This window comes from Zonotrichia albicollis, chromosome 5 (assembly GCF_047830755.1).
Source record: "Zonotrichia albicollis isolate bZonAlb1 chromosome 5, bZonAlb1.hap1, whole genome shotgun sequence".
Lineage (NCBI taxonomy): Eukaryota > Metazoa > Chordata > Aves > Passeriformes > Passerellidae > Zonotrichia > Zonotrichia albicollis.
The window spans coordinates 4,119,740-4,146,634 of record NC_133823.1 but is presented as its reverse complement, the minus strand read 5'-3'; the positions used below and the strand labels follow the sequence as shown (position 1 = coordinate 4,146,634).

At 38.2% G+C, this 26,895-nt stretch overlaps 1 protein-coding gene across 7 annotated transcripts in view; it reads left to right on the top strand.

Moving 5' to 3' along the window:
- The window catches only part of CTNNA2 (catenin alpha 2), a 494,680-nt gene that overhangs the window by 403,474 nt on the left and 64,311 nt on the right, over positions 1–26,895 (top strand). For all 7 annotated transcript variants that reach the window (XM_074540544.1, XM_074540542.1, XM_074540543.1 and 4 more), the window contains 2 exons: positions 25,358–25,450; positions 25,719–25,875. In XM_074540544.1, the coding sequence (XP_074396645.1) occupies positions 25,358–25,450; positions 25,719–25,875 (250 nt within the window). The remainder of the gene's footprint in view (positions 1–25,357; positions 25,451–25,718; positions 25,876–26,895) is intronic.

The following is a 26,895-nucleotide window of genomic DNA, read 5'->3' as shown; positions in this document are numbered from 1 at the left end:
AATAAAACTCAGAATTCTGCTGAGGAACTTGCATTTCTGTCCCCATTTTTGAAATTTCCTGATTTGCAAATGAATGAGGTGTTACCCAAACATACCCAAAATTGGTAGCAATCACCAGAATGATTCATCATTTTTATGCATCACAGTTAGAAACACAAAAAGATCCTTCCCCCAGTGTTTTTGCTGAGTCCAATCCCATTCTTTGTTGTTACCTGCTTTCATAAAGTCTTTTCTTTTGTAGAGGAGAATTCTTTCCAACAGCTTCAAAGCAGAATAGCAATTTTTATTCCTTCCTTTTTTTTTAATATTTGACCCAAATGGCTGGCATTTTGCACGCTGTTGGTGAACATGTAAAACAAGATGTTTACTTGGGATAAAATGATAAATCTTCATCCGTCTTCACAGACACAATGTCAGTGTTCATCAACCAGGACTAAATCCAGGCCTTGACTGAAGTTGGAACTACAACAGCTCAGGTTCTCTTTGGGAGATGCTTCTTGCCTCAAACACTTTTTTGTGCTCCAGAGAACCAAATGTCTGTCTTGAATCAGTTTGGGGGGTTTGGAGTGTTTTCTTCTGGGATTTTTTTGGGGCGGTTTTTTTTGGGTTTTTTTGGGGGCTTTTTCGTTTGGTTAATTGGTTGGGTTTTTTGTTTGGTTTGGTTTGTTTTTGGGGTTTTGTTTTTGTTTTGTTGATTTGTTGTTTTTGTTTTTTTTTTAACTCAGAATGCTTTTTTAATTTAATCATTAATATGATCTCCACTTTGTAGGCAATATCCTATTAGTGAACCTGTGGCAGATGGAGAAAAAGGATCTGATCATTGTGATTTCTATCAGTGAGATTTTCAGACTCCTTGTTCCAATTTCTGCATTTTATCCATCATATCTTTTGACTTTTGGTTGACTTGTTATTTGCATGTCACTTAAAATAGTAATCTAAATACAAGTGAGCCCAAAACTTTGAGCATTTAGAAACCATTAGGTGCAGCCTACTCTTTACTATATTTAAGCCAGTAAAAGTAAACATAGTAGACTTCCAGAAATAATTTTAAATAGCTAGAACCTTGCTAACATACAAGACAAAGTTAATTTTGCCCAAATTTTGCCCGTAACCTTTTAGATGGCTATTGTCTGTACCCCCTGGGACAGCACAGTAAGGAGATGGAATTTTAGAATTTTAGTTTATTGTCATACCGAAGTAGAGGAATCTGGCAAAGTACATGGGATGCATTGACTGAGGATCCCTTTCTCCCTTGTGGATCTTTGTAGGGATCTGCCCTCTTTGCAGCTCTCCCTTGGATGCTTTCTGATATTTAACGTAGAAAGCTGTTAGAAATCATCGAGGGGAAGAGCTGTGGAGGTGGAGAAGGCTCTGGAAGAGAGGCCGGGTGAGGAGCAGCTGCTGTCACCTGGTCTGTTGTGTCTGAGGAGATGGGTGAGACCCCATCGGCGTCTGCAGCTCCAATCTCTGCTCTCTGTGACAGGGACAGGACCCCAGGGAGGGCTGGAGCATCAGGGGGAGTTATGTTGGATATCAGGAAAGGTTCTTCCCCCAGAGGGTGCTGGCACTGCCCAGGCTCCCCAGGGAATGGGCACAGCCCCAAATCTGCCAGAGCTCCAGGAGAGTTTGGACACCACTCCCAGGGATGCCCAGGGTGGGATTGGTGGGTGTCTGTGCTGAGCCAAGGGTTGGGTTTGATGATCCTTGTGGGTCCCTTCCAACTCTGGATGTGGATCCCGGACAATTAAGGGCAAAAAAATGTCTTTCAGACAGCTCATGATGTGTTACATGTGGTGAAACCTCTGGAATAACAAAATTCATGTCTGTGGCCAAAGCTTTTCCCACAGAGGATGCTGCTCTTTCCTGTGGTGTTCTTCGAAATCTGCCTTCAGTTTCTTGCAGAGGGGATGTTGTGTGCATGTAATTGCCTTCTGGTGAGAGCTTGAAATGCTTCATTTACATCAAATCCTTCCCTTGTAATAACACCAACATATCAAGTCTCTTTGCAAGTGAGACAACCGGTGGCTCCTGTGCCTTAGGGGAGCACCAGCATTTCCCACCTCATGCAGGCTGAAGTTATGTTTCCCTGATATTTTCTTTAAAGCTGCAGCAAAATAAAAACATCCTGGAGCCACTGCCCGTGGTCAGTTGGATCTTCACCTGCTTGAGCTCCCCAAGCTTATTTTAGTTTGCAGTGTGTGTCAGAGATGCTCCTGTTTCCATCTTGTGTGCGTGGAAAGCTCTGTTGGCATGTAGCTGTAACACAACAGATGGGACGTGCTGCATCTTGGCTGACCTCTACTTGCAGCATTTAAATAGCTAAACTGGTTTTATTACCATAAAATAAACTTCCAAGAACTTCTTATGCTTCTAGACCAAGCTAACAAGTGCCAGCTGCAATTGCAATAGCTGAGGAGGGAAGTTTTTATAGAGGTTTTGTGGGATTGGAAGAGATTTCCATTGATTTTAGTGAGAACCAGAGGGATGAAATGCTTGGAAAACTTAGATTTTCTTCCAACCAAGAAGAGGAAGTGAAAATAACATTGTTAGGAGTGCACATGGATTTTATTATTAAAAGATTCTAAAGTCATATTTGTAGTTTTCACTGTCATTTTCACTGAGGACAAACAGGGCTTGGAACATTGGCACCTGAAAAGTGGTGCTGCCATTTCAAGCAGGTTTTCCCTTTGGTCTCCCTGTTCTGTTATTTTCAGCTCCTGGTGCCCCCATTTCTTTGGGATTTACCCTTCTTTTTAGGCTGATTCTAAGACCAATAGCTACCAGCTCCAAATCTTTATTTTCTAACAGAGAATTCCAGGAGGAACTCGGATACTCCACTGCAAAACTGAGGGATGCAATCCCCTCCGGAAAAATAAACACTAGGAGTTTATATGTCTATTAAAATGTAAAAGACAGGAGTTACTAAAAGCAGTTAAAAAGAACCCTTGGCTTCTGAGGGAGGGACAAAGGTCTCATTAACATTTTCTTACCCTTTTTCAGCAGTTTTTTGTCTTTAGAGATGATTATTATTACACCTTTCCACGTCCTAGATTCATTTTTCGTACATGAATTTCGGCTCCATCCTTTTGGCTCCTGTCCCATTTGTTGGGTGGGAGTGTGAATGCACTCAGCTAACACTGATTGGGAGTTTGAATATTAAATATAGATATATAGAGATACAGATATATATATAGATATATATATATATATAATCATTGAATCATATTTTTAAAAATGTTTGACACATTCTTTAAAGTTGAGCAAAATCTGTTGTATTTTATATGCTTGTATTTTAAAATACTTTTATTTTAAAAAACAAACTGAGGTAGCACAGCAACATTTTTGAATGTTTGCTTCCTTTGGGCTGCTAGGAAATGATCATGTGCTTTGTACAAGGGCTTTTATTCTGATTTCTTCAATTATACCAACTCCAAATGTTACACACACAGAGATACAAGCAAATAGCATGATCTGATTACAAAGACCTTGGAAAACTGATTTTCCTTTGTCAGATGTAAGCACACTATTAAGTCTAGTTTAGATGGCATCTTTGTTTTTCAGTCTTTTCAAAAAAAGGACAAAAACAACTTTATGCAACTAAATAATGTAGATGCTTTCAATTGAAGTTATTATAGTAGGGAGGCAGAAATCTATTTTTTTACTCGCTGATCCTTTTCACTACAGCTTTTTCTGCCCAGATTTTTATACTTGTTTTCATTCTTCCTGTGTGAATTTTTCTTCAGTACTATAAGAAATAAAACCAAGCCCTTGTGTGTTATTCTCCATGTCTTGTCTAAGCATGACATTTTTTGTTGTAATACAGATTTGAAAATAAAAAAAGCCCTGCTATATTTGTGTGCATAAAGAAATGGAAATCTGAATCTTACAAGACTTATTTAGTCTTTATTGAGATGATTCATAGAAGGCGTGGAGGAGAGAGAAATAAAGGAACTGTTCTGTGACTTGAAACTCTACTTTTATTTCATAAGCAACTTTATTACAAAGTGAAGAATACATCTTTGTTATATAAATAATAATCTTCAAGAAGTTCTTCTGGTTAAATTAAATTTCATGTTTGTGCCTCATTCTGCAACTCTGTCATGCTTATGATAATTATCATTATTATTTTTTCATCTTGATGTCTAAGAGAGCCTTTCCTTGTGGTAGAAGACAGGGCAGAATTAAAATTTCAAATAATTAAATTTTTCTCATAGGATATATGAGATGCTGCACTTAGCAGCAGAGCAGAATCCTTTCTAGGAAGGTGGAGGAGGCTGCCTGTAAAGACAAACAAGACTGAAATAACAAACAAACAAACCAAAAGCCTAAACAGGAGGCAGTTAAAACCCTGATTATAATAGGATGAATGTCAGGCAAACAAAGTGTGACAAAGTAAATAATCATTCAAATTCTCTAAATATTCAATAATCTAATTTCTAATTCCATGCCAATTTCTAATCTGCAAAATCCAGAAAATTTCAAGCGCTACATCAGAGTAATTGGACAGCAATTCCAGAATTTTATTCCTACAATGAGCACAAATTTTCTAAATTTCATTTTTAAAATCCTACCAGAATGTGAGGTTCTTTTTTCCTCCCAAGCACTTACCTTAGATGCATTTATAAAACATTTATAATGTCCTATTTCCCCAAACTTCCTGGGAGCTTTTTTTGCCTCTCAGTTTCTGCTCCTCTTTTTACACATAGTGAAGTTTTTCAATGGTTTGTTTTAACAATTCATTGTATTTTCTTAAATTATCACTATTTCTTCAACATCTTTATCTGCTCCTGTCTTGATGCTTTAGTTCTGATCTGGTTTGTTTAGGTTTTAAAACTGCTCCTACAAATATGAGTCTTACAATAGATTATTATCTGTGCTGGTAACCTGTCAGGATTGTTATAATTCCTTCTGATTGATCAGGAAATAGAATTTCTATTTCTGCTTAATCTTTTCCCTGCTCTGCAGTCACTTGGTCTGATGGGCAGCGAGGAAATCCAGGTTTCTTTGGCAGTTCCTCAGTGAATTCAGTCCAAGCCTTTTGGCCTTGCAGTTATATCTGTAATTCTGAATAAAGGAGGATCAGAGAGCTCATGCAGGAGCTGAGATAATTCAATGGAATTCTCATATTTAACGATGCAGGTATAGAATAATATCTCTTTTTAAAGCAGTTCTTTACTTCCCTTGTTGCAGGAGAGAGTTACACTGTAAGGGAAGATCTGCTGGGATCCCATGGATAATCTGAAGGGATAGTGTTTAATCATTTGTGGAAATCACTTTGTGCCTGGAGACTCTTGTGATTCTGGCCTTGAAATGAAAAGTTCCTTCCCAGAAAACTGTTTGCTGAAATGTGCACAGGCAGGATGATCATGAAAAGGGCACTAGCAGGTGGTATTTAATCTGATTTTTTTTTTCCCCACACCTCATTTTTTGGTTATGCTGTTTTAACCATTTTACAACATACTGCCATGTATCATGTCAGTGCCCTGAAAAATCTCAGGAATGCATAAAATATCTCAGAAGCTGGAGCTCTCGGGTAATTGATGATAATGGTTTGATAAATATACCTGCATTTGCAGCATGAGATTATATGGGGCTGAAAACTGGCAGGATGGTGCACCAAAATGTCAGTTCCATGAAAAACAGGCAGAAATTTTCAATGAAAAGAGCACTGAAAAATAAGACAGCTCATTAAATGTTTGGGTTGATGTTAGATGCTAACCTAAACACTAAGAAAAGAGCCTTGATAATAAAAGGTAAAGCTGGCAGGTAAAAGCAGTGGGTTTATGTAAAAATAACAGTTGGAGCAACTCAGAAGCTGCTGAATGAATCCATAAAACTGCACAAAAAATCTCCTGACACCTCTAAACAAATCTACATTGGGAATGTTAAATACAGAAATGCATATTGCATAAATATAGATTTGAATTATTCTGGAAAAACCTGAGACTTGAGAGAAGCTGTGTGAAATATCTCCTATGAATATTTTCCTGGTAAGAAATACACTTTTAGATCAATATATTTGCAACATATTGGATTTGGCCAATAGGAATTTACTTGATATCAACCTGACACAATTTTTTTTATTATTTTTCTTTGCAGCCACCAGGCAGAAAACAAAAATTATTTAAACAGCTATATTTTTGGCATATATTTCATATACAGATCATATGTCTGGCACAATTTCTTTGTTTTTATTCTCTTGTTATGAAAAAATTTTCCTGAATTTGTCATATATGTTTATAATCAATTGCAACCCTCAGCCATATATATTTTCTACCTCAATTACAATAATGATCTGGAGGAAAAACACAGGATAAATTACTGTATTAGTAACATCTTTTGAAATTGTGTGGGAATTCTTGCATATTTTAGAAACTTGGTCGTGTTTCCTGCAGTAGTGTGTAATATCAAACATAATGCCCTGACTAATTGCTGTTGGAACTATTTTACTCATCCCCCTCAGTTTTGTTTAGCTGATATATTCTTCACTTCCTTCCTTAAGCTGAAATGTGGAAATGTCAGGGTTCTTTTGTAAACAGCTCATAAACTCTGGTAGAAAAACCACCAGACTGTTCTGGGTAAAAAAAAAAAAAATTAATTGAGAGTTTGGTAAAAAACAGCCTATGAATAATAGAGAAAATAAAGTTGATCCTGATAAGTATTTAATGCATGCATTAGGGGGAAAATGCAATAGCAGGCTGACATTATGATCTTGGTTATTTCTTTATGTCATTTTTTTTTTTGTGTGTGTGCTTAGAGAGCCGCAGCTGCCCAGGAGTGAAGGAAATAAATTTTCATTTTCAGTTTTCTGTGCTGATTTTCCCTGTGAGGGTGGGCAGGCCCTGGCACAGGTGCCCAGAGCAGCCCCTGGATCCCTGGCAGTGCCCAAGGCCAGGCTGGACAGGGCTGGGAGAGTGGAAATTGTCCCTCCCCATGGCAGGGGATGATCTTTAAGGTCCCTTCCTACACAAACCATTCCGTCATTCTTTCCACCTGGAAGTCCACAGACTGAGACGTGTGATCTATGATTTCAGACAGAAAGGAAATCCTGTGTTTTACTTAGGTTGAAGGAATATAGATTTTCTTTATTTTTTACAAAAATAATCTAATACTATTCGAAAAAGTAGATATGTTCGAATTTCTGAACCCTGTAGCAGTTTAAAGCAGGATCATATACCATCAGCATAAAGGATTGTGTGTAATTACTCTCTTTAAATAAATTTTGCTCACTGTTGAAGAAATACACCATTTAGCAAATGCTGACACATTCTCCTTTTTAAGACATAAATGGTTAGATAGGATTGCTTTGATTTTCAGGAACTAGAATTCCCTTGCTTTAGCACTTTTATCTGCTTTAGCCTGAGTTTTGCCAAAGGAATGACTGCTTTATTTCACACGCCCTTTGAAGGAGGTTCAGAATTATGTGCAATTGATTGTGTTTGGGTTTGGAACAAAACCTTTGCTGATTTTATTAAATTTCAAAGGTTTTTCTGCATAGTGTTTAAACTTCGCTACAAAAGGCAGTGGGGAGAAGTGAAAAGTGCTCTGGAACCTGTTTGCAGAGGTTAAAGCTGTGCACCCACAGGAAAAGCATGGAAATAGTCCAAGATGTCTAAAAATTAGGTTGTTTTACAAGGATGGATAAATACTAACTCTTCTTCCCACCAAATTCCAGAATCAAGGAGACACCACTGCTGTTGGGAAGGTGGAATGGGAGAGGACAAAGACTTTTACCTGCTGGGAAATGTCACCAGCTGAGACCCTTTGGTACAGAGGTTTTTCCCTTGGCTCTCTCGTTTGTGCTGTGAGAGCAGAAGCAGATTGAGACTCTGCAAATTTGGTTTCCTACAAATTGCTCTGAGCTGCTGGAGCCAGATTTTACTGCTAAGGCAGAGTGAGAAACCCAAGTGTTCCTTTGGCTGCAGAAAGCATGAGTAACCCGAGAGCCTGAGTAAACAATAATTGTATGGGGTTTGTTAACTGGATGAAGTTGCAGAAAAATGAATGCATTTTGGGCACACAATTTTTTAATCTCTTACAGCAACTGAGTTTCAAATTTATAGTATTATAGACAGAAGATGAGCCTCTGTTTTGGAATTACATTGCCCTTCATTACCTCCTGACATGTGGAATTAGCTTGGAAAAAATAGTGCAGCAGCAGGAAAAATATTCCAATTCTTATTGTCTCTGGTTCATCCTAGTGAGATTTTTTTTTGTTTTATTTTGTTAACAGACTAATGCAGATAGAGACTTCACTGCCAAGTTAAAATGCTCTCCCAGTTCAGGCCAGGCAGATTATTATCTACCTTTTTACAGTGGACATGAGGTTTTAACTTCTTAAAAGCAGAAAACTGCTTGATAGCAGCAGCTGGGCCACCAGTAAATATTAAGGAGGATTATTCTCCTAGTTTGAAAACAGCCTGCAGTCCAGAAAAGAAACATCAACTCCAAAATCCTCATGAATTGGATAGGATACTACTTACCAGGGTTGGGTGGGAATTCTTTTCTAATTGGCTTATCCAGTGTATAAAGGAAAGTTTTTCCCTCAGAGCAAACAAAATGAGAGAGTTTATTTTGCTGTTTAATAAATGTTTAGTTATTTAATTTAATAAATTTACTTCCTGTTCTGCAAGTAAGGATTAGACAGCTTATAAAAAACTCCCAGGGAGCTGCTTGAAGCTCGTGGTGTTGCCATTTGTTCTGTTTTCACCCTTATTTAGGGAGTTTTATGGAAATCTGTGGTGTCATATACAGATTTTGGTCAGCAAAGCAATATCATCAATCTGGGTATGAGTCTCACTGAGGAAGGAGCACAAGGTTGTCACATTTTGCCCTTACACACTCACCTTGCATATCCTGATGTGAATATATAGAGATCTGGGCAGTAGAGACTTCAGTGCCTCGAGGAAAAGAGCCATTTATTAAAGGAAAAATGGGATTTTGGTTAATACACCAGTGCACTTCTAACATCAAGAACAGCTCGCTAAAGCCAATGAGTGATTCTGGAAATGGATAAAAACGCTTCAAAATACTTGAGAAGCTTTCACTAGTCTATTTGGGCATCTAAATTCCGATTTGAACAGCATTTCTTAGGAGAAAGAGCTTCCACTTGAGCCCGCTCAGCAGCATATTTGGCATTTGACTGAGGACTGAAGATGGGCTTCAATTGCAGTGTGTAAATCCAGGGGACGAGCATAAGTTCAGTCCTGTATGTCTAATTATATATATATTATTCATCTAGATGGAGATGAATGCAGTACCTGCCCTATTTCATATTTAGGATTTTTCAAAGGCAGATTTATTCCTGGCTGGAATGTTTGTTTGAATGCCAGTGTCGAATCTCAGCTGGAGTGTTAAATGTTACTTTTTGAGTGTCAAATGTTACTTTGAGTGTCTGTAGTTTGAATTTGGGTTGCTCTAGCCCATGTAGATGAAACCAGCATTTCTCAGGCTGTTGAAACACTGCAGGGTTTTTATTTTCCCCTGCCATAAATCATGTGAATTCAAGTAGAACATTAAGACTTTCAACTTGACCGTGTTTGCATTTAAGCCTTTCTCTTGAAATGAGATCGAGATATTAAATTTAAATCACCTCTGTGCTCCCTTCTCAAATTGAATGCTTGTCTAAACTGGGAATAACAGAATGTGAAAATCAGCTGTTCCTCTGTGAACTTCTGAAATGAGTAATGCTGATCTTAAATACACCAGTGTTTTCTCAGCATCAAATATCAAATGTTCAAATATCCTCAGCACAGGCCCATTTGCCTTTATTTATACTGGGTTTTGACAGCTAGGAAACAAAAATTGAGGAATTTTTGACCTCAATTGATGAACTGAATTTTTTTTTTTTTTAAGTTTTAATATTTACATAATCCTGAATGGCTGCATAGCTACTGGTGTATGTGGTGGGATATTTTTCAGATATCACTTTTGTGTCACCACTCAGTTCTGGTGATTTTACCTCATTTCTTGATGAGTTTCTTAAGACTGCAGTGTAATGTTGTTGTTAATATCCTGCAGACAATTTGTCTGTCATTCCCTCAGAAAAGGTGGTTTCTCAGGTGGGAGTTGCCTAGGGTAAGTTCTATTTCCATTGCCTCAGAAATGGAATTGATTTCCTTGAGCTTCCACAAATAAACATTTTCCACAGCTGTTACCCCAAAACCACTGAGCTCATTTCTCCTGTCACTCACACCACCATAAATCAGGATTCATTCTCCTGTGGCAGGTGATCCTGTGATACAAAACACACAGAAAGAATCAATAATTTGATATATCAGAAATATATTTTTGGAGAAAAACAGAGGAAAAAGTAGGATTAAAGCTTTTAGTAGTGACAGGTTGGAGCACCTGCTGCCTTTTGGGACCTGTAGTTACTGGGAGGAACCCCTGTTGCACAGCCGCTGTCGAGGGCTTTAAAGAGCTAAACAAAACCAGAATGGCAAGAAAGTAAAGATTTTAAATACACACACACACATATATGGATATATATTGTTAGCTTTCTGACAGTAGAAAAAAAAAGTATATTTAAGAGCTGAAGCAAAAAATACTCACCTGACTCTTTGGCTGATTGTTATTTTGACCTCATTCTAATGCAGTTCCTCCTGTTCAATATCAGTTTATAAGCTGTGTTCACTGACCCCCAATAACTAACAAACCCCTCTGTGCAGACAGATGAATAAATTCCAGTTTGTGGTAGTGCAAATGTGTGCTGATGGCTGTTCAGTGAATACATAGCACATTAACCATTAAAGAGTTGAGGTTTAGAAGAATAAAAGGATGCAGGATTGATTAATATCTGTAATACATTACCCGTTATTTATGGTAGCAATGGTATGTACATTTTTTATACAGACTATGACATACTCTTTGGCCAGCAAATCATGCCCTGTTCATGCCAGTGAAAGAAAAGCTTTGGTGATCAATTGTCACATTTAGGAAATACTATTTTATTATTCATTTCAATACATGGAGTGGCACTACAGAGACACTTCTACATAGAGTGCCTTGAACATTCTGGAATGCCATTGTGCAGATGGAGAAGTGAAAGCACAGGAACCATTTGTATTGTTGGTGGATTGATTGTGGAATTCATTTTATTCAAAGGTGCAATTCACAGAGCAGAGTGTGTTCTGGGAGCCAGGGCTGAGGTAAATCACTGCAGTTTTTCTGTTCCACCTGAGCTGAGGATCTCCAGCTTTGTCCCAGGGCATGGATTGAGTGAAGAGGCTCCATCATTTTGTGTGAGGCTGGATGGGGTTTGTGTCTGGATTGAGAATTATTGAGTGAGACAATGAACAGAACCTTTACTGTGGAAGTGCTGAATTGTTTATTTCTAGTTGTGTTTGACCTCCCTTTATCTCTTGCTCCCACACACGTAACCTAAAGAATTCATATTTAAAATTTGCTAACTTTTTTCATGTGTTCAGGGCTTCTATTGCTGTTCCTCACTCTAAGAACAGGATTGATTTTCAGAATTGAGTTGACTGCAATCCACTTCAGATAACATGAGTAGTGATCAAACTTCCATCATTATTTTTGCATTGTTTGGGGAGTCTGAGCTATTACAGACAGCAATAACACATCAAACACATCAGAGCATGTCACCTGTTCTGATGATACAAAGATGTTCTCTGAGAGAAAGAAAAATCCTTCAAAGATATGTTTCAGTTTTATTTTTTCTTTCATCTTCCAAGCACATAAAGATATTGTAAGAACCTGGGTAACATGTGGCAATTTAATTTAAAAGATTAATTTTTAGACTCAACCAATAATCTTTGGGTCATGTTCCAAGCACAAAAATGCACATGCAAAAAGAGTATGAAGAGGCGTCAAAACTTTTTTTAGTTTAAAATGTCATCTCCACTCGTGGTATCTTCTTGGTATATCCCCTCTTAAGAGGTTTTTGGTTTGTTGTTGGGGTTTTTTTAAGGTCCTAAAGTTATGTCCATTTACTATAAGCAAAAATAATCCAAATGGATGCAAATAATCTTGCTGTACAGCAGGTAGATTTTTCCTTGTTCTCTTCACTCACAAATTTGAACAGACCAGATTTAGTTTAGCTCACAGAGAGTCTGCAAAGGAGAAATGTGCAGAGATGTTTATTGAGTTGAGTTTTTTTTATTTTCCTGTTGCTGTCATTACTCAATCTCTTCATAGCCATTTGAATGGGCCCTGAGCACAGAGTGGAGCACACACTCCTTGCAGTTGGTGCAGTAAATCCGACCTCATCTCACACTGCTGCTGTTTGTTTTCCCTAATTAAATGTTCCATGTACAGAAATCCATCCAGCTGTGTCCAGTTTATCTCGGCTGTTTGAGGGGCCTGGAAAGGCCCGGAGTGGCCTTGGGGCAGCCCGCGTATCAAAGGACGAGAAGAGGCTTCAGTTCTTCTTTCGGTTTTTATGTTTATTAATTGTTTATCTAAAAGATGTTCTTTCAGCCACCAGAGATTTGCTCAGCAGCCAGCCATGAGCACACTGTGCCGTCCCCCGGACCGCCACGTATCTTTATACCCATTGTTACGTGTACAATATTTATCATTTTTCCCCAATACCATCTATTCTTATAACTCGGTGTACTCTCAGTAATAACCAATCCAAAGGTGCCACCATGGCCAAAGAAGATGGAGGAGAGGAGGAAGAAGAAGAAGGACAGGACACGCCCCAATTCCTCCATCTTACTCCTCTAAACCCCCCTGTACATAAATCCTAAACCCTGTTTCTCACCCTCTAATTAGCTAATCTTTTCGCCCTTCACCCCGGTGAGGCCCTCTTATCTTCATAAAGGTGTCGTCTCCTGTGTAGGGTCAAAGTCCAGCCACCAGACACTTCTGGCAACATTCCAGGACTCCCGGGCCCCCCAAGGGTGGTCTCGGGGGCCCGGCATCCCAGGACTCAGATCCTGAGATCCCACACAGCTGCTGTCAGTGCAGGCTCTCAGTGAAGCACACACCTGCCAGCAGTGGCTCAGGCGCTGCCGATGCTGCTCTCAGACAGGAGCCAGCTTTCCTTTCAGCTCCAATTTCCATAGCTTGGGGTAGGATTGTATTAATGTCCATGCAGAGACATGGATGTTCTGTGGTTTCTGTAAAAACTGATCAGAATTTGCCACAGTGCTCCCAACATTGAAATAAATTGATTTGTCTGCTCCAAAAGAAGGACAGAGGGTTATTCCTCACTTACTTCACAGATGGGCAACCTGTGGGTTAAAAAAAAAATAAATACAGGTAGCATCCCTCACCTAACCTGGACATATTATTGAGTGAAATTATCAATTCTCAAAGCAGAATGAGAGAAGATTTAATAATGCTCCATTTTATTGTATATGTCTTTGCATTTTCTTTCTTTTTTTTTTTCCCCTTCATTTTTTTTTTCCTGTTTCAAGTTGACATCTCAGAAATCATTTAATCTAAAAACTGTTCCTGGAAAACTGAATAATGACCGGTGATGAAAGATAACTTCCCTATAACACAGGGGGAAAATGTACTCTCATCATTCCTTCCCCTGGGGCTAATTTTAAAGTGATTTACTAAAAGGTTCTTACAAAAACCTGAAACCAAAGTGCTGGAGCTCCTCCTTGGCCCAGTCAAGGGTTCCAGACGTCCAGGCTGATGTTAAAAATATAAATTTCAGATCATCCCAATGGTCAGGAGGCCCTGTGGAAGCAAATTGGAACATCTTCCACCTCCAAGCCTGTCCTCGTGTACCCAAACTCTCCTGTTCCCGGCCAGAGTTCTTCAGGTGTGCAGTTCTTGCTGTGGGTTTTTGGCAAAAGGATTTTCTTCTCTCAGAGAGGCAGCTCTGTAAACACCAGTCAGGATGAATCATGGTTTCTTAGAGATTTGTAGTTTGTGGTCAAGTGTCACATCCAAGTGAAGCTTTTCCCACAGATTTTAAGAAATTTCTCAGCTCCTCAGATTCCCCAGTGTGGACCATGAGTTAAACTCTTCCTCAGTGAGGCATCAGGAGGATAATAAGGTTTGTGTCCTCAAAACAGTTGCCTGTTTTCAGTGAAATTTAATTTTCCTTAAATTTTAATTTTTCATTGAATTTAATTTTCACTGAGGCTTCTCTGTTCCTTTGAATTAAATTATTCAAAACCTTAAATAATTACTAATGAGGACTGTTGTACAGACTCTCTGCAACTTCATCATGGACCTGCTGGCCCTTGAATTTCAAATGGCAATTTCCAAAAATCCCAAATTCGCAGTGCTATTGCCTTTAAAACTAACAGCAGAGACAATTAACGTATTATTGTCATCTCTGCATGCCAGGAGAATATTAATCAAAGCACAGTGAATTAAAGGTGTCTGCAGTTCTGGTTAGAATTTTGATATCAGTATTGATTTCTTAAATACATGTTTGTTTCCATTGTTTGTTTAATGCTGAAAGTCACATGAAGAGCTCTTGATATAAAATCCTATTATTAAAATTAGTTGTTTGTTAGCTGCTTTCACATGACTTTTTTTTTTTTTTTGAGGAGCCACAAAAAAAGTAAAAAACCATCACTGTAATACACAATAAATAATCTGGGTTTTGGTGAAATGGCTTTGGGTGTTTTTCAGCTAATTATGATCCTTTGCAAAGGTAATCAGCTTTCATACACATAACTGCAAACATGTGACAACTGGGACAAAAATGTAAAACTGGCTCCAACAGGTTTTAGTCAAATAAACATGATTGAGTTCACAACTAAGATGAGAATTTCCATTTTAATATAACAAAACCAAAATTCTATGCAAAACCCCTTAAGAATACGTTCTTAAATTAGGAGAAATTATAATTTGAGGATATGCATGCCAGTGCATTGAATAATTATTACTGTGGGGATTTTTTTATGCATTCCCCATTTCAGATGAGGAGAGAGACCTTAATATAAAAGCAGTTTTTTCTCATCTCATTGTCTTATCTTTAAGAGCACATGGAGGTTTCTCAGTGCCATATTTTTGGCCAACATCTTTTTAGTAGATATGAGAGAGACCATGTGTGATATAGAAGAGGTATTTTAGGGTAAAACTCTGCCTAGGATTATATTTTTAGTTGAAAAAAGGGGATGAGTCTGTGCAGGTGCTCAGGTCTGTGTTTACCTTACTGGTATAAATGATGCTGCTGGAAAGCAATTATATTTAAGAAATCTGTTTTTCTGGTCATGCCAAAAGGATGGACATGACATGACAAAAAGTCAGGAATAATGGATTGATGAGTTTTTTGTAGTAAAATATATTGGAAAATACCTCATATCAACATAGAGCTTTTCTGCAAAGTACTCTGGGTGTTTGTTTTTTAGTGTCAGACACTCTTACTGTAAGGATTATTAGCATAAATATCACTTTTCCAAAAGAAAAAGCAATTTATTAGCAGAAAAAAGGGCTGCTAAGCAGGCAAGTAAACTAAATGATGCTTTGAGCCAAGATGAGCTCTCTCCATGCCAGGGTTAAAGCTGACAGGAGGAATGGGAAAGGGAACATCCAGTTCTGTTGCCTTGTCTACACATTCTGGCTCTGGGCACATGACTTAGTTTTGCATTCCTGTTGAGCCATTACTAAATGATTGTAAAAACATTTCATAAATTATTCATGGACAAAAATTTGGTTCCTGTAAAATCAGTCTTTCTCTGAATGAGATTTTGTGAGCCTTTCAAATACCACTTTTTAAAGATGGGAGTAGTGTTGCCCTTTTTCCTGGGCAACAACCTGGGACTTGCCCTGGCTGCCATGACTCGTTGAATATGATGGAAAGTGCCTTGGGAACTGCAGCAGCCAATTCCCTCAGCACTCTGGGGTGTTGTGGTGTTGTGAGGGTACCGAGGATGAGGTGAGAGATGAGAATTTGACTCCAAGTTCTCAGAAAGCTGCTATTATATTATATTATATTATGTTATGTTATGTTATGTTATGTTATGTTATGTTATGTTATATTATATTATATTATATTATATTATATTATATTATATTATATTATATTATATTATATTATATTTTGTATATCGTATATCTTATATCGTATCAAATCATATCATATCATATCATATCATATCATGGAAATTATTCACTAAAACTACACTAAAGAAAGAGTAAGGATACATCAGAAGGTTAGACAAGAATGAATAATGAAAACCTGTGACTGACCAGAGAGTCTGACACAGCTGGCTGTGATTGGTGATTAAGTAAAAACAATTCACATGGAACCAATCAAAGATTCACCTGTTGGTGAGCAACCTCCAGACCACATTCCAGACCATCAGATAATTATCGTTTACGTTTCTTTTCTGAGGTTTCTCAGCTCCTCAGGAGAAAAATCCATGCCAAGGGATTTTTCATAAAATATCATGGTGACACTGGAGTGCATCTCATTGGACCCCATGGACTTGTGCTCATTTGGGTTCCTCAGCTGGTCTCCAGCCTCATTTCTCTGTCAGCAGGAGGGATTTTGCTCCCCCAGTCCCTCCTCTGGGAAGAGAGGTTGCTATTGAACATTGAGGCAAAAAAGTTTTTGGGTACCTCAATTTCTTCTGTTCAAACTGTTTCCAGTTTGCCAGTCTTGCTTATCAGGGGGGATGCACTTTCTGTGACCTTCCTTTTCTGGCTGCTGCACCTCTACAAGCCCTTCTTGTTCTTTGCATCCCCTGCCAAGTCCAGCTCCATCCACACTGGTCAGCTAAATGAAGTTGGTTCTACCCAACCTGCAAGTTATGTTTCTGTAGGGATCAGTGATTATAATTTGTGCTTTGTTTATACCCTGGGGTGTCTGATATCACACTGTTAATGCCTTCAGAGCTTCTGGTAATGTCTTGAACTTTTCTGAGTTCCAACATAGTCCCCTCTTTTTCTTCAACAGCTGTCAAAATGCAGCTCCTTGATAATATAACTAACATTTAATTATCACAGCCTAGTCAGGCATGCATCCATGTCCCAGGGTCACTGAGCACTTTGCCAAAATAGTGGACTGTTATTAGATAGATGGATTGCTTTGGTTACTGCTTGCTATTAATATCTATTAATTACAGCACTGCCAGGGATATGTTGTCAAAATTGCTTTATGGGATCGACTCACACACATTGCAGAGTTGTAAATCTTCTTTCCATAGGACACCAGCTGCCCTCTTGCTCCTTGGATATTTCAGGATCCATTGCTCATAATTCATGATGAGTTTTAGTAGCAGAGGCCTTGGCTGCAAATTGACCAGAAAGGATTAATACACAAAACTTCCTGAGTTTTGTTGATGTACCAGACTAAGAAATTGTTTTGGCCATTTTTCACACTTTGGAACTTAACAGTTACTGTTGGAGAAAGGTTCTCTGTGTGTGACAATGTGTCCCTGACATTTCAGAGCCGGTGCTGTCATTTTTGTTGTGTTCCTCTGCACTCTGTTCCACTGTGAATAGACCAGTAATGGAGGAATAGTGTCTGAAATCCTTTACCTGTTATCAAATTAAATAGAAAAGGAACCCAATCCTGCTAACAGAGGTGAAAAAGCACTGAGATGGGTCTCTGGCCTCTTGTAGTTGGGCATTTTTACTTTTGCTTTCTGTGAAAGGAAACAAAGTTGTACCAATGTGATGTAAAATGCAGTTTTACCTGTAACTCACAAAGTCAGTAAATGAAATTAATCACTTTTAGCTAGACTATCTAGACTCAGCACTCGAGACTGACACAGTTTTAGAGCAGGTTGTCTACTGCATGATCCACCTGGATAGATGAACAGCAGGGAGCAGATCCCCTGCATCTTTACAAGCTGCTTTCTTGTAGGAGAAAGACTCACTGTGTTCCATCAGTGCAATGCTACATTGCTCAAGGCCACTTAAAATCAAAATACAAATCTGGTCTTAACTAAGTCCTGCTCTTCTTCTTGGCTTACTCCAGCTGTTTGCTGTTTATTTCTTCAGCAGTGGGTGCACATGAATAGAGGGAAAATTCAGAAATTATGTCAAGGTAGTGAGCAAATCGTTGAAGGGAGGATGCTGAGGGTCCTGGGGGAGTGAGCCTCAGGAGGGAACCCCTTTCCTGCTGCCCTCATCTCTGGGCTCCCCACTGCTTCTATCATTTAGCTCTATTCCAGCTGAATGGCTCACAAACACACCCTTAAGAAAACAAGGGAGGATCATCCATATTCCTGAGGGAGTTTTCAGTCAGAGCACTGTGGTATTTTCTGAGGCACCCATTGAAGGGAGGAAATGATGAATCTGACTCCATGTTCTTAGAAGGGTAATTTATTATTTTATGTTACTATATTATATTAAAGAATGCCATAATAAAGCTTTACTAAAGAATACAGAAAGGATGCAGACAGAAGGCTAAAAGATACTGCTCAAAAACTTGTGACTCTCTCTTCAGAGTCCGGCACAACTTGGCCCCTAATTGGCCAATAAGTAAAAACAATTCACATGCTGGATAAACAATTTCCAACCACATTCCAAAGCAGCAAAACACAAGAGAAGCAAATTATAAGAATTGTTTTCCTTTTTCTCTGAGGCTTCTCAGCTTCCCAGGAGAGAAATCCTGGGCAAGGGGATTTTTCAGAAAATGTGAGTGTGACACAGCACAAAGAATTTCCACTGGCTTCAGCTTTGGAGATCAACATCCACACCCACTTCTTTAAAGTCCCTGAATTTCAAGCTGTTTGGAGATTCAGTGGAACAGAGAATTCCTGACAGAGGTGGGCCTGGATTTTTAATTGTGAGATTGGATCTTCAGGTAGGAGCAGGGGCAGTTGCTGTCAGGGCCATTGGTTCCCGCTGAGGATGCAGTTGATAGTTCTGGGCAGTGTCCACTGCAAGTGTCCAACAGCATTGCTTGAATAATTTTACAAATTAAAATAAAGTAAAACTGAAATCCTGAATAAAACGGAAAAAGAAAAACAAACAAACAAAAATAAAACTGAAACTGAAGTAATTTCCACAATTATTTTCTTCAGGTTGAAATTGGAGAAATGCCCTGAGACAATCACCTGCTTTTTTTCTTTAATCAATTTGCTTTCTCCTGTTTTCCATAGAGAATTCACGATTAGAAATCACAATGGCCTAGAAAGATTGTTTAAAATCAGAGATTGTCCCACTCTTCTTCTAGAAAGTCTTTAGACACAGTAAGGAGTTTGCAGTCAGGCACATTTATCACACTTGAGGCTCACCAATATGGTATAAAAACTTGCCCTGTTTCAAGAAGACAGAGTTTTGTGATAAAATTTCATATATAAAGAGAAAGCAAAGAAAATAAGAGATGGTATTTACTTCCATGATTTTTTTATTTATATCTGAAATCATTATTATTGTCTGATCTGAAAAGTAAAAGATCAAACATAATATGATACCTTTTTTTTCTGTTCTTCACTGGCAGCTCTATAATTGAAAATGAGCCAATGTTGGTTTCTTTTCAGTTATGAAAATAGTTAAGTAGAAGGACTTTTCAAGGTACTTCAATTTTGATCTCCCTTTTATTCTATCCTATTGGCCATAATTGTGTCATGCACAAGAATTGTCCTGGAAAATGAAGGAGGTTCAGAATGATTTAGCAACACTTCATTGAAATAGTCTAAAATTAGGAACTTTTCATTTAGAGTTGAGTTTTCTGTACACATGAGGTTTCCTTCAGAAATCTCAGATGAAGACCTGCTGAATTCATTGAAGTCTGAGGTACTTGGAATATTTCCAAAAGCAGAAATCTTTTAAAGCTCTTCCAACTAAATCTGATACAGAGCAAGTCTGAAAGGAGTTGGAGTGTGTGGAAAAGCCTCATTCCTGTAGTAAGAACAGAGAGAAAATGCTGTTGACCTTTTGAGAGTGAAAAGTTTTCATAGGTTCAGTGGGCAGCACATAAGACATGAAATAAAACACTCAGCTGTTGTGCTTGACGTGCTCTGCAGCTTTCCAACATCCTGCTGGTGCCAATATCCTTAGATACATATTGTAAATGGCTGAGCAGTTCATGGTAAATATGTTCAGGGTTTGGTGCTAGCAATTTTCAAAGCAAACATCAAACTTGTTAAATCAGGTCATTATTTATTTATAAAAGAAATGCCTTCTTTTACTGCTTTGCATGCAGTTAGATTCTTTAACAGATGTGAAATATATGTACAGCTGAACTTAAAAATCCATCTCTTATTTAGAGAAGTGACTGGTTAATATAAAAGAGGGGAAATTGGCCATATTATCCAGTATGAGGTTCTCCCCATGCCATATGGAATGGGCTGGGAGGGAGAAGCCACAGTCTAATATTTCCATGGCAGTACAAGCTGGCCCTGCAGAGCATGGTGAGGAACAGGAATCTGCTGCAATGTGTGCTCTCAGTGACATTTTGATTTTTTTGGCACTCGTTTGTGTATGGGCAAAAACATCCTGTCCAGTGATAAATAGAGTTTTGCTCATCATAGAATGCTTGAGTGAGTGCAGCGAGGATAAATAAGTTGAAGATCTTGGGTAACTTGGCTTCAACTCTGCTCTCCTTTAGGAAAAAAATCTCTTATTTGTGGCTCCATGAATATCACTGGGCTGCCTACAGCAGTACCACCATTAATATATGTCAGAATTTTTAAGGATTCAGAGATTGAAGCAATATCTGGATAAATTACTAAGTGAATGGATAAATAATTACAAATAGTTGAGATACCACAGCTCAGCAAATTACGTCTCATCAGCTGAACATGGTAATTGATTGTTTGCTTGGCTTTGGTCCCCTGTGAGTGCTGCAGGAGTCTCTGCCTTAAACCACCTTCAACTCAAGCTGAATCACTCAAAAAGTTTCAGCTTCTCAAATGTGTGGTGTAGACATATCAGTTTAGCAGTGGCTTGGGTTTGTGTAAGTTACTCTGCATTTTCCTAAATAAAGAATAATTTCTTGCATTTTTTTGTCATATTACATCCACTAGTTGCAGTGAAAACATAAATTACATAAATATAAAAATGTGAATAAAACTATTTAACAAGAAATCTTAAATGTTTACAAAAAATATGGAAAACGAAGAAACTGAGATAGAAATAGATTCCATTTTCTACCTTTGAATGGTAAAATGACTGGGGAAGCTGAACAGAGCCTTTTCAGTATTATTTCCTCTAAGCAATTTATGGTGAGAAAAAAAGAATAAAAAGAAAGTGTTAAAAAATAGGATATTCGGCAGCTTTTGTGTTGCTTTTGCTCTTTTGCTGTAGCTTATGCTGCTCCCTTTTTTTATATTTTTGCTCAAAGCAGTAGATTTTTCTCTTGGACCTTTTCACTTAGGCTGAATTCCAAATGGCCATGTTAAATCTTTGAATTTAATTTTGAAACAGAAGACAATGGGTTTTGGTAGTCAGAAGAGCACAATATATCTTGATAGTCATGGTTACCTTTAATAATACAAAGGGCTCAAGTCAAAAATGGAAATAGTCTCATTTAAAGCCACAATAAAAGGTTCCTACACCTGATTTTAATCAGTGTAAAAAATGAAGTAAATTGATATGAAAGATCCTTGATTGCTTTTGTAGTTTGAAGTGCAATTTTGTGGCAGAAATTAAATTTTCCTGTCCTAAGATCACACAAAGAGTAATAAAAATTTGCATTAGAAACAAAATCATTCCCCACCCTAATCTGCTATCCAGCAGGAAACTGAGGCTGAAATACAAAAATAATACAGACAGATAAATTTTATAGGAACTGGTGCTGTGTGTATTTTAAATAACTGAAACTAATGGAACTCCTTGCATGATTTAAGACAGATTATGGCACAGTGCAGAAATGCATCTTGGGCTGTCAGTGCCACTGATAGAAATTCATATGGAGGAGTTGGTTCCTGCTTTTTCCCATCCCCAGTTTGAGGAGAGGTTCAGTGGATTTGGTGATTACAGAAAAATACAGCATCCCTGGAGCTGGCTGTTTATCTTCTTGCTCATTACCTCTCTGTGCTCTTGCAGGGCGGGTTTAAGGTGTTCAGCAATTGTTTTTATGGCAAAAAAAAAGCAGCTTAGCAGACCTGAAATTCTGGACAATAATGTTCATCTACACAGCAGTTTCACTGTTATTAAGTTCTCCATGTGTTTTTGAGAATGATTCACAGTTCATTGATTTTGGTGTTTAAAATGTGTTCCTTGATATAAATACTCTGGAGCCAGTTCACATTGATCTCAATACAGTCCTAAATTCTGTTTAGGCACTCATTGAGTTCAGTGTTCTCAAGGAACTTAGTAAACAATAAAAGAAAAGAAAAATAAATTAACTACCTGCTTGCTTCCATAGCCTCTCAGGAAACTTCCCCCTCAATGCTTTGGCAGAGTCAGAGCATTTGAGGTGCAAAGGTAAAGGCTTCAAATTAAAGTTCTGCTAAATTGGCAGCTGCACTAATACACAGCTTTTTTATTTCCTTTCCAAGCTCTCTGCTCCATCCAGCCCAGGAGTGACACATTAATAAAATTCCCATGCTCAAAAGTGTCTCTGTTCTTCACAAAACCTGTTCTATTAAATACAGCCATGACAATCAAGTTATAATTCACCAGTAAAACACTTTTGATTTCACTGATACCTTTTTGAACAGCCACCAGGGGCAGCTGTAACAAACCAGACACATCTAGAGGGTGAGCCAAGCAGGCACCTGGAACAGCCCCTGGAAGGGCCCTCCCTTTTTTATCCATTGTCCAAAGGGATCAGTTTGGGAATTAATTCAGATATCTCAGCTAAGTGGGGTGCAATTGTATATTAATTTTTTTATTCATAGTTTTAGGTAGGAAAAATATCTGAAGTTGCTGAATTTATAATCAGCTTAAGCAAAGGGAATTGCCTTGTGGTTTCTATCAAGTAAGAGCATGCATGTGGACCTTGCTGTGGCAAGAATAATAACTGATGGTGACTGTTTATTTGATAACAAAGTCAATCAAAGTAATTAAAAAGTGAGTTATCTGGTGATTGAGCACCTAAAGCTTGTGTTGTTTCACAGATCCATGCTTATGCAGTGAAAATCAGGCTGGAGCAAGTAAAGGCTATTTCTTGCCATCTTTTAAAAATTAAGTTTTGGGTAAAGTCATAGGTTTGTAGAGCTGAATTCAATTTTATCCAGATTGCATCTGCCATTGTGGAAATTGCTTATCTCTGTGTTTATTTGACATAATCAGATCTTGCTGTGGTGCAGGCTGGCACACTCCCTGCTGGATTGTGCAATAGAATTGCTGCCTGACTGCTGATGATGCAGGGCTGGATTTATGCAAGGCTTGAAAAATTCCACAGAAACTATCAAACTGAGGGTTATACATGATGTGTAGCATTATTTCTTTTAAACAGATAACTGTAATGCTCTTTGATATATATATTTAATGGAGCAATAATTACATTTGTACTCTTGTGTTGATAGTAACACCAAAAACAATGTACTGAAGTCTGTTTTACAAAAAAGGGAAAAAATATTTCTCTGATTGTGTCTGTATCTTTCTTGGAAAAACGGAGCACTTTGCAAGATCCAAATATTGTCTATCAGATTCTATTTAAAGAATAATTAACAGACACAGAGAAGAAATAAAATTTATTTCTGTGATTATATCTGCATTGCTCCCTTCCAGAGGAACTCAAAACCTGCTTTATAGTTTGATGGCCATTTCATGACACCCAGAAACCTTCATCACATATTTCTTTCTGCAAAAATGTAAATGTTACATCTGAAGACTTGGGACAAGTTCCCATTGTGTTAATCAGAAAATGTGAGGGCAGTCTGGAAAGCCACTTAGTTCCAATACAGGAAGGTGGCTCTTGCTAAACTTAATATCATTTACTAGTTTTTAAAGTCTGTAATTTCCACTCATGCTAATGAATTCTAAATATTATCCTGCTTAGTTCTTGTTTCTGGTGAAGATGAAAGGGTTGTGTTTGATGTGTGCAAAGAAGTGACTACAGAAAATGGTAAATTAATTGGAAGATGTCATCTCAGGAGAAGGTTTTTGACAGGAGGGCTGTAAGGCTGTTAACAAACAGACCAACTCATTTGTCTCATCATGAAATGAAAATAAAAATCACAACATTATGATAAAATCTTGATTAGGAAATGCCTGCAAGACTCTTTGAAGCCTTGGGTTCTTTCCTTGCCTGGGCTTCGGCGCTGTGATTTATGCAAACCACGCTGCTCAGAACTGGAAGGGAAATGGGATCTATGCAGAACAGATGGATCAGGGCTAAGGCAGGGTGTGCTCTGCAGATGAGAACAGATTAATACCACAAGGGGAGACTGGAGGAAAATTGGGAAGATGGGGGCATTTGAACTAATTCATGAATCATTTCCAACTGATAGCTGTGCCTTCAGGCACAGTGAATAATATCAAGGAAGCATATTTAAAATTTTATATGTTTGTTTTAATGAAGATTAGAATAAAGAGCTATAATTTTGGATGATTAAAAAATATCCTGTGTTCCCCCATCCCAAAATGTACCTTGGTGATTTAAATATCACAGTGTGCACTGGGACATGAATTTCTGTTTGGAAAACCCAGGGCACATTCACGGAGTTGGCACAAAGATTTGGGAATGGATTTTTTGGAAAATCTGGGAGAACATGCTCCCCCACTTGAATCCAAGCCACAGCTCTGCTGTGTCTGGAGACGTGGTCTGATTTCTAGATCTCATTCAGATGCCTCTCCAAGTCTTTATCTTATCCAAATAGCCTTCAGTCTTAGAGCTTCACACTTCCCAAAGCTGTGCCAGGGCAAGTAAATGTGGATTTAAAGATCTTTGAATGAGATCTTCAGATGTATATTACAGAACAAGGTTTCAACAGAGTTATTTCACATCTCTAAGTTACTTTACTGTTACTAATGGATATTTTACTGCAGGGCAGAAAAACAAAAAAGAAGTCCACATGAAAATTAAAGTTATTTTAATATGCACAGAAACAATGAAGATATTTGAGAGATATGTAACTTCCCACTCTCAGTGAAGGTATAAGTTTTGATTATGGGTTGAAAAGTATGATTCTATGTGCTAGGACATCAAAAACCTTTCCTTTTGCCAAGCTCAGAGTGTATGGATGAGCCTGATTGCCTGTATTAATAATGAATGTAGTTCATAAGAGCAAAAAGAAACTGAGAAGAGAAAATGTACAGATAAATATCTGGATATTCTGTATTCTGTATATAACTTCTCAGCAGATAATTTTCAAGCTATAGAGTAGGATTCGAAACACTTGACAGTGAAGGAAGATTCTGAGAACAATCTAAAGAAGATGGGTAGTTCAGTTTTCTAGTAAGGAAATAATCTACAAGGGTTTCTGTTCACCAGCACAGGAGATGTATTATTCCTCTTGTAAAAAATCCTTTCATTTCAGGAAAAAGCTTGGTAAGAACAGAGAAAGGGATAAAATGGCTCTCTTGCCTAAAACTTGGTTCTCATCCTGATGGTTTCGTGATTTCATTGCAGGTTGCAAATCTGGCCTGCTCAATCTCCAATAACGAGGAAGGAGTGAAGTTAGTGCGTATGGCAGCCACACAGATTGATAGTCTGTGCCCACAGGTGAGTGAAGGTTCCTGCTAAAACCTACTTGAGGAGTCTTTTAGCACTTAAAAGCATTAGAAGAAGAGCATGGCCTTGTCTTTGTGGTGAGATTGTTGCCTGATTTCCATGAACTGTGAAAAACACACCCATATCTTGAGACCCTTCATACCAAATGGGTTGTATGCTGTATTTTTAACACAGTCCATAATCTATTTGCTCTTTCCTGTGGAAAAAAAAAAAGATAAAAATTACCACTCCTCCTCTAACAAATGGCTTTGATTAACAGGTAATTAACGCTGCACTGACATTGGCTGCCAGGCCCCAGAGCAAAGTAGCCCAGGACAACATGGACGTGTTCAAGGACCAGTGGGAGAAACAGGTGCGCGTTCTCACCGAGGCCGTCGACGACATCACTTCAGTGGATGATTTCCTCTCTGTTTCAGGTACTTTTCCAAAAATATACTGCTAAATGAAAGCATTGGGTCAGAGCAGATAAAAGCTATAATTACGAAAGCATCATTAATCCATTAGTCTGTGTGTATTGGAGTGCTGATCGTCTGTACTCAGTAGGACCAACCACGCCGTGTTAATTAATCCCTGGTAGCAATCCCTCTTCACCTCCCATAAAATAGCACCTATTTGTGCTTCTATTCCTAAAGAATGTTTGTTCCAACTCAGGCACAAAGTAGGATTTTGCCCACCTTCTAAAAATGTGTTCCAGACCTGTTACAGGCTGAGAGTATTTGTAGAAATTGTTGGAATCCTTGCACAGCTGTGTGAAAGGAGAACTTTAGAGAATCGCAGGATGGTTTGGGTGGGGAGGGTAAAGAAGGGATGGAGAAGAGAAGGACACTGACCCTGGGTCAGTCTTTCCTCCATCCTCCTGGTAAAGTGCTCCAGCTTGTGGCAGAGTGGTTGTTATTATGTGATCATACCCAGTGAGTGCTGTAGTGGCAAAGTGGTGCATGGCTTGGGTTAATTTCTGCTGCAGAAAACTCATTTTCTTTTTTTGCTTAGAAGTGTGAATTTCAGTGTTGTGAATAAGGACATAGAGTGTGCTAAGAGAGCTTTCCTTACTCAGATGTCTCAGAAGAGCCAAACTTCATGAGACAGTCTGGCCAAAATGTTATTTTCCTTGGTATTTCTTAAATTTTCTAAAAGACGTTTATGAGGAAAAAATATTGAAAGAAAAACAATATTTAAAATTTAAAATAATCCTTTCTTTTCTTGCCCTCTTTATCTTGTTTGGTTGTATCCTGTTACCCTTATTAACAGAGAAATTATTTGGTTTAGTTAATTACACTCCTCTGTTCAACAGCCCTGCAAGTATTTCCTACAAGCCATTGCAAGAAAATGAAAATGAGCTCTCTGAACAGTAGGGCACTTCAGAATATAGGAGCACATTGATTTTTATTTGAGATTTGAAGCTGACAAACTCTGTCTGGCAGAACTAGTTCTGAGAG